Source organism: Bidens hawaiensis, unplaced genomic scaffold, assembly GCF_021521415.1.
Source record: "Bidens hawaiensis isolate Kalapana, Puna unplaced genomic scaffold, B.hawaiensis_p1.1 tig00016358_1, whole genome shotgun sequence".
Lineage (NCBI taxonomy): Eukaryota > Viridiplantae > Streptophyta > Magnoliopsida > Asterales > Asteraceae > Bidens > Bidens hawaiensis.
This window is the reverse complement of record NW_027492497.1, coordinates 176,028-184,188: the sequence shown is the minus strand read 5'-3', so window position 1 is coordinate 184,188 and position 8,161 is coordinate 176,028. Positions and strand designations below refer to the sequence as shown.

The following is an 8,161-nucleotide window of genomic DNA, read 5'->3' as shown; positions in this document are numbered from 1 at the left end:
TTCATTTGGAGGCATATGACTCTATCTATAACATGATCGGGGGTCAAGGTTTCTCACCGGATGAGGTGAAATTGGTTATATTTCAATTTTCGTTGGAGGATAAGGTGAAGAGATGGTTTTACACATTGCCATACATATCGATTTACACTTGGGCCGAAATGCAACAAACGTTTTTGGAAGAGTTTTACACGGCCTATGCAAGACGAAGTTTGAGGTCGTTCCAACAACAATCGGGTGAAATGTTTCATGAAGCATTTGAGAGGTTTAATATGATTATCAAGAATTGTCCACATCATGGTATAGCTCTTTGGAAGTTGTTGAACACTTTTCATGAAGGGTTGAATGCGGAAGATGAAAGGGATTTGATGTCAATCACAAATGGTACGTTCGGTACCAATTATGAATAAGACGATTGGGCATTCTTGGAACAAATGTCGGTCACATCATAGAGAAAGGCTCAAACTGCAAGAAGAGCAAGACCAGCAATTGGAAGACCGCAAGTTCATGCCGTGGAAGATGTGGGGGTACAAACTACTAAGCAAAGAATTGATGTTTGTACAAATTGTAACAAGTTGGGTGATGGGGCTGATGTGTGTACGGTAGCGCAAGCACAAGTTGAAGAGGTAAATGCACTTCAAGGTCAAGGGGGTGATAATCGGAATTTCAACATGAACTCAAACACTTACCACCCCGGGTTGAGAAATCATCCAAATTTCCATTATGGAAATCAAGCAACTCAACTCAATCCGAATTTCCAAGGGACTTCTCAAACTACCTTTATTCCTCGTCAACAATACTTCAACCAAGGAAATCAAAGTCAATTTCAAGGAACGGGTGGTAATCAAGGTGGGTCTTCGGGCCAAAGTTCATCAAGTGGGAATGAAGTGATGGACATGTTAAAGCTAATGCAGCAAGAGATGCAAAAGAGGAATCAGTTGGATGAAGCTCGTATACAAAAGGATGAAATTCGTGACAAGGCCATCCAATCATTGACAACCCAAATAGGAACTTGCAATCGAGGTATCCAACTTGAAGAAGAACAAAGGTCAACTCCCAAGTGACACCAAAGTGAACCCTACTCATACTACTTCTCGCAATGTATCGATTAATCAAGGAGTTTAAAATCAATACTACACCGGAATTAGTTGAAGGTGTGGTAGAGGATGTGACGGGGGTAGAAAGTGAAGATGAACAATCTTCACCCATTCAACCCCCTAAACCATCCACGTTTTCAAACAAAGATTCGGGTCAAAACGAATTTTTAAATGATAAAAGCAAGGAAGTGGGAGAGGTTCCAATTCCCTTTCCTTCGGCTTTAAACGATCCGGAAAAGAAAAACATGATTTTAAAATGGGGTTCTCAAAAGGAGGAGATGTGGGAGGTATTTAAACAGGTTAAAGTTAATCTTCCTTTACTTGAGGCAATAAAACAAGTACCCGCATATGCAAAATTTTTAAAAGAATTGTGTACTCAGAAAAGACAACAAAAAGTTCTTAAGGGTGATCTCCCACCTAAGCTTCAAGATCTGGGAGCGCCCTTGATTAACATTCAAGTAGGTGACTTTCAAATGTCACGGGCGTTATTGGATCTTGGAGCGGGTGTGAGTATTTTACCGGGGGTTCGTATGACCAATATGATTTTGGTTTTGAGACCACAGTTGTATTGGCTAATTTGTCTCACAAACTTCCTCGGGGGATTGTGTGGGATGTTATTGTTAAATGAGAGGAATTTTATTATCCTGTTGACTTTTTGGTTTTGGATTACTCGTCGGTTGACCCAACACAACAGAAAACGTTATATTGGGTCGTCCATTTTTAAATACTGCTCATGCTATTATTGATTGCCAGTTTGGTACAGTGGACATGGCCTTTGGAAATAGAAAAATGCGTTTAAATGTGTTTACTAATGTTTCTAATTCATTGGCTAGTGAGGAATGTTTTATGGCAGATATTATAGATGGGTGTGTACCACACGAGTATGAGGAAGGTATGTTGGATGTTTGTGTTTGTGATGATTCTGAACAGGTTCACATTTGTGCATTGGAGTTGGAGGAAAGGAAACAAGATGTCTTGGCATTGCAAGAAGGAAGACTATCGTGGACTCATCAGGCTGAGAGTCTACCAACAGAAATCAATTCGGACACTAAACCCTCATTAATTTGTTCTCCTAAGGTGGAATTGAAAGAATTGCCAAGTCATCTCAAGTATGCATTTTTGGGAGAAGGTGAAACGTTGCCGATTATCATAGCCTCTAACTTGAATGAGGCTCAAGAAGAAGGGTTTTTGGAGGTGTTAAATGCTCACAAGGCAACGATTGGGTGGACTATAGCCGATTTGAAAGGTATAAGTCCATCTATAGTCATGCACAAAATCATCACCACGGATGAGGCAAAGCCTACTTGGGAAACTCAAAGGAGGTTGAATCTCAATTTGAGACAGGTGATGAAAAAAGAAGTCATCAAATGGTTGGATGCAGGAATTATCTATCCTATTTCAGACAGTGCATGGGTAAGTCCAACACAGGTAGTTCCAAAGAAAGCTAGCATCCATGAAATTAAAGATGAAAGAGGTGAGCAAATCGTCACCCGACCGGTCACCGGGTGGCGAGTGTGCATTGATTATAGAAAGTTAAATGTGGCTACTTCAAAAGACCATTTTCCATTACCTTTCATTGACCAAATTATTGAAAAATTATCGGGTCAAAAATTTTATTGTTTTTTGGATGGGTACTCGGGATATACTCAAATTGCTATCCATCCCGACGACCAACCCAAAACTACATTCACATGTCCATATGGCACTTTTGCCTTTAGGCGAATGCCATTTGGATTGTGTAATGCCCCGGCCACGTTTCAACGATGTATGATGAGTATTTTCTCGGACATGGTTGGGGATTCACTTGAGGTTTTATGGATGACTTTTCCATTTTTGGGTCGACTTTTGAAAGATGTCTTGATGAATTGGAAAAAGTTTTAAAACGTTGTGTTGTGACTAATTTGGTTTTAAGTTAGGAGAAAAGTCATTTCATGGTACAAAAGGGTATAGTGTTGGGTCATGTAGTTTCGAGTCGGGGAATGGAGGTGGATAAAGTAAAAATTAAGGTTATTTCTTCATTACCACCACCGAAAAATGTAAAAGGGGTAAGGTCGTTTTTGGGACATGCCGGGTTTTTCCGGCGGTTTATTAAAGGTTTTAGTGTAATTACTAAACCTTTATGCAATTTGTTGCTAAAAGATGTTGCATTTGATTTTACTAACGATTGTTTGCAAGCATTTAATGTTTTGAAGGAAAAGCTAGTGCAAGCATCGATTTTGCAACCGCCGGATTGGACGAAGCCGTTTGAGATTATGTGTGATGCAAGTGACACCATGATTGGAGCAGTTTTGGGTCAAAGAATTGATAAGAAGCCGATGGTGATTTACTATGCAAGCAAAATGTTATCCGAGGAACAATTGAACTACACCACTACCGAAAAAGAATTACTTGCGGTGGTGTATGCCTTGGATAAGTTTTGGTCATACATATGGGGAAGTAAGGTGGTGGTTTATTCTGATCATAGTGCGGTTCGTTACCTCATGTAGAAGAAAGATGCAAAACCCCGATTGATTCGTTGGGTCTTATTGTTACAAGAGTTCGATTTGGAGATTCGAGATAAGAAGGGGTGTGAAAATGTGGTGGTGGATCATTTATCGAGAATTCCTTTGGAAGGGGTTGATGATTCACATGAAATCAATGAAAGATTTCCGGATGAACAATTGTTAGCCATTTCTACTACACCGTGGTATGCTCATTTTGTTAACTATCGGGCCACAGGTGAGATGCCGAAACATTGGGCTAAGAAAAGGAGGCAACAATTTCTATCCCAAGTTAAGCCATATATTTGGGATGAACCCGACTTGTTCAAAATTGGTGCCGACCAAATCATTAGGCGTTGCATTCCTGAGTCGGAAGTTCAAGAGATTTTGGCACATGCTCATTCATCGGCTTGTGGAGGTCATTTTAGTGGGCAAAAGACAGTATATCGCGTTCTTACAAGTGGGTTTTATTGGCCAATTATTTTTAAAGATGCAAGTGAATATGACCGCCATTGTGTCAATTGTCAAAAGATGGGTGGAATTTCAAAACGAGATGAGATGCCTTTGCAACCCATTTTAGTGGTTGAAATTTTCGATGTATGGGGCATTGACTTTACGGGCCTGTTTCCAAATTCTTGCGGGTACTTATATATTTTGGTGGCGGTGGATTATGTTTCAAAGTGGGTCGAGGCTATAGCAACAAGGACTAATTATCACGCCGTGGTAGGTAAGTTTGTTCAATCCAATATTTTTGCAAGATTTGGAATCCCAAGAGTGATTATAAGCGATGGTGGAACGCACTTCAAGAACTTCAATTTAGGGAAATTATTGAAGCGGTATAATGTGAATCACCGAATTGCTACTCCGTATCACCCGCAAACAAGTGGACAAGTTGAAGTGTCCAACCAACAAATTAAAGAAATATTGATGAAGACGGTGCAGGTTGATAGGAAGGATTGGTCGGTGAAATTGGATGATGCACTATGTGCGTATCGAACCGCTTATAAAACGCCCATAGGAACGACTCCTTACCGATAGGTTTATGGGAAAAGATGTCATTTGCCTATGGAGTTGGCTCACCGGGCATTATGGGCTCTTAAGAGTGTGAACATGGATTACAATGAAGCTGGTGGGTTGAGAAAGTTGAAGTTGGCGGAATTGGAAGAGATAAGGGATGAAGCTTATGAATGTGCATCGGCATACAAAGATAAATTGAAAAAGGTTCATGATGCCAAGTTGAGGAAGCGAGTTTTCGAAGAAGGGAAAAAGGTTTGGTTATATAATTCACGGCTTAAGCTTTTTCCCGGAAAGTTGAAAAGCAAATGGATGGGCCCGTATGTTATAACAAGAGTGGGTAAGTTTGGTGATGTGGAAATTGAAGACTTGCATAATCAAGCAAGACAAACTGTGAACGGACACCGACTTAAACCATACTTGGAGGGTAAGGATATTAATATGTGTGAAGTGGACAAGGTAGGCTACCTGTTGCAGTCACCTGAGGAATCAACAAATTAAACGGTCCAGGTTTGTTGTATAATTTAGTTTAGATTTTGTTCTAATTTGGTCTTTAAAATATTACCTTTCTCGTTACGAGGTTCTCCAAATCAAGTGTGGGGAATTCTCAGTAATCTTTTCACCGTGTTGAGGACAACTCGGGTTTTTCATGGGGGGTAGGGTAATTTTTATTTAGTTTTATTTAGTTTTTAGTGTGTGTATATATATATTGTGTGTGTATATATATATATTTATATAAATAAAAAAATTCCAACAGGTCCCACCGTAGCCTACGGTAGCCACCGTAAGCTACGGTGGACCTGAAACTTCTACGCTGGCTTCTTTCTGTTTACGCTGGGTTTCTTACGCCAAGGACCTACCGTAAGCTACGGTAGCCACCGTAGCTTACGGTGGCTGTGAAAAGGCAGCGTGCAGTGCAACGTATGTATATAAAAAAAATTATTTTCTTTTTACAAAATCCGAAAATTTCCATCCACATAAAACCTATCTTTTTCTTATTTCCATTCTATCTTATCATCTTCTCCATCAATCCTTCTCTACCAAACCCTAATCCCCAAATTCATAACTTCTTCAAATCTTAACCAAAATCAACGATTTTCGGGTCTAACTTGACTAGATTATCGCAAGAAATTACATTCTTTGCTCGGTTTTCATCAATCTTAAATTTTTGGGGTTCGATTTTGGACGTTTTTGGTCCGAAAATTTTGAACAACAAGTGGGTTTTGCAAGTGACTAGTGATTAGTGTGATTAGAGTGTTTAATTCAGCTTAAAGGTATGTTTCTCACACTCGATTGCTACAAAATTCATTGGTTAAGATTATATGTTTGTACATTGCTTACGCGTGCTTGTTGAATATAAGGAAGTTTGATGTTAGTTTGAAAATGTGCTATGGTTGTGAATATGGTATGGAAAAGTATAGTTTGACAAAAGTTGAAAATGGAATATGTTTTATGCTTAACTGAAATGCTGTCAAAATTTTGTGAAAAAAAAGGGTTTATGACTTTCATATATTAACAACCGTAGAAACAAGAAAGTGTGGGAATGTATATAGAGATGAATACTAACTTGGTTAATGTTTATCATTGTTTAGATGGGACGTTCTGCTAAGGATAAAGGAAAAGGGATTGCGGGTTCATCTAGCAACTCTGCTGCCGAACAAGCAAAAAAGCGGAGGTTATAACAACAACAAGAATGGGAAGAAGAGGTGCAGTATGTTAAACCGGGTTGGAATCATGGACCACTAACATATCATGATTTGAGATGGTAACCAGAGTTGTTTCATGAGAAAATGAATACTTTAACAAAGAAGTACGACGCGTTTATTTGTGAGAAAGTGGTCCCGGAACTTGAGTTTCGTCCGTTTAACGTTTTTGATCGATTCAAGGCATTGGTTGGGAAGCAGCCCTCAAGTGTTATGATCGAAACGAGAAGTATGTTTTCATCGATGAAATTGAAGAATGGATGGCAACTTTGAGATGTCCTTCGTTTAATAAACCTTCGGGGATGAAGCTTATTGGAACTGTTAACAACATTGAGGTCACTATGTCATTTGAAACATTGAGGCAAATTGCACGATTTGACAGTAAGCCTCAAAGAAACTACGTGTATCTAGATTTGAACGACTTGTATTATCATCCAAACAAGCATCCAACTTGGAGAATGATGTTGGAAGCATTGTTTTTACCCGGCACTTATGATGGGAAGTTATTGAGGAAGAATTTAAAGATTGAGCCAAAAATGTTGCTCATCATTTGTTTACACAATGTCATGCCAAGAAGAGGGGATATGCAAGAAGTTCGGTACCCGATGTCCCGATCCTATACTCTTTGATGCATGGAGGACCACTTGTTTCGTTCCGGTATCTAGTACTTAACAATATTTGGATAAGCCGGAATAATGTGAGTAGGAAGATTATCCCACATTGTCGGTTGACTACCGCGTTGCTGATGTGGTTTGGTGTGATTGGAGATAATGATGTTGGAGATGGGAAGAAACATAAGCCGTTCGATGTGACAAAGTTGGGGGTTGGTTGGGAATACCGAGCAAGTGACAGGTACCATATGTTGAAAAGTGAGGGACAGAGATGGAGGGCGTTGAAGATTGATGCTAGACCTTTGCAACCGGAAGAAGAAGATGAATTTGAGAGTGATGATGACCAGGAAGAGAGTGGAGAAAATGATTATGATGATGAACCGGGTGAGCGGGTCACGATGGAAAGTGAAAGGGTAGGTGGTAGTTCAAGTGCGCAAGGACAGGGAAGTTCCTTACCATTTGACTATTCGAGGTAAACATTTGACTCGAATTGGGCGCACCATGGCAGCATACGGGATGTAATAATCAACAACAGGCCATCAAACTTCTATAATTGGGCTGAGACAACCCAGACATTGTTTGATCACCAAACATTCATGGGCGCAAGCATGAAACGGGCCCAAAAGCAAATGTATGATCGCCAAGAAGTGTGGAACCAGACCCATGCTTATGCTGAACAAAGAGAAATCAACCATCGGTATGAGGATGACCGTCAAAGACGAATGCATGAAGCATGGCATTCGGGGCAACCTGTGGTAGCGGACCCACCGATTATTGACTACACCACATTGCCACCATACGACGGTACGGTGAATTATACCGTGCCACCATTGCATCATTCAGAATGGGTGAACCCGCATCAAACTCAAGGTTCAGCACAAGCTCAAGGAGAAGGTCAAGCTGGTGGAGAGGATCAGGGGGCGTTTGGTTTTGGCGAATTCACGGACGTGATAACGTCCATATTTGGACCACCGCAACCACATTACTATTGAGTTGTGTCGGCAAAAAAATCAGGTGTTTCCTTGTACATTTTTGTATCTTATTTTTATGTTTATGTTTGGGTTTTGGGAGGTTGGGTGGAGTAATGACAAGTTGGAATTTAAGGGTTGTGTTTGTCAGTGGTGTGTTAAATAAAAGAACCTACATTGAGGACATTGTACCTCAAGTGTGGGAATGATGAGGGATAAAAGTTTGAAAATAAAATAAAAAAATTAATTAAAATAAAAATAAAGAAATTTAAAAAAAAAGTGATAGGTTGA

The 8,161-nt window shown here is 39.9% G+C and overlaps 2 protein-coding genes across 2 annotated transcripts; both read left to right on the top strand.

The window, feature by feature from the left end:
- Nucleotides 1-1,096: 1,096 nt before the first annotated feature.
- On the top strand, nt 1,097-4,612 carry LOC143551281 (uncharacterized). Its single transcript, XM_077041747.1, has 6 exons — nt 1,097-1,381; nt 1,475-1,618; nt 1,848-2,507; nt 3,287-3,412; nt 3,581-4,465; nt 4,517-4,612. Exons 1-6 carry the CDS (start codon nt 1,097-1,099, stop codon nt 4,610-4,612), a joined length of 2,196 nt encoding a protein of 731 aa, XP_076897862.1.
- A 27-nt stretch (nt 4,613-4,639) lies between these two features.
- Nucleotides 4,640-6,270, top strand: LOC143551280 (uncharacterized). Its single transcript, XM_077041745.1, has 2 exons — nt 4,640-5,047; nt 6,181-6,270. The coding sequence occupies exons 1-2, from the start codon at nt 4,640-4,642 to the stop codon at nt 6,268-6,270; spliced, it is 498 nt and encodes a 165-aa protein (XP_076897860.1).
- Nucleotides 6,271-8,161: the final 1,891 nt, after the last annotated feature.

Excerpts from the sequence above, each read along its gene's own strand:
- LOC143551281 (XM_077041747.1), top strand. The coding sequence starts at position 1,097 with ATGTATCGATTAATCAAGGAGTTTAAAATCAATACTACACCGGAATTA. Across the intron at positions 1,382-1,474 it reads AAAAGGAGGAGATGTGGGAG|AAAAGACAACAAAAAGTTCT; the intron begins GTATTTAAACAG and ends TTGTGTACTCAG. Across the intron at positions 4,466-4,516 it reads ACCCGCAAACAAGTGGACAA|GTTGATAGGAAGGATTGGTC; the intron begins GTTGAAGTGTCC and ends AAGACGGTGCAG.
- LOC143551280 (XM_077041745.1), top strand. The coding sequence starts at position 4,640 with ATGGAGTTGGCTCACCGGGCATTATGGGCTCTTAAGAGTGTGAACATG. Across the intron at positions 5,048-6,180 it reads ATATGTGTGAAGTGGACAAG|ATGGGACGTTCTGCTAAGGA; the intron begins GTAGGCTACCTG and ends ATCATTGTTTAG.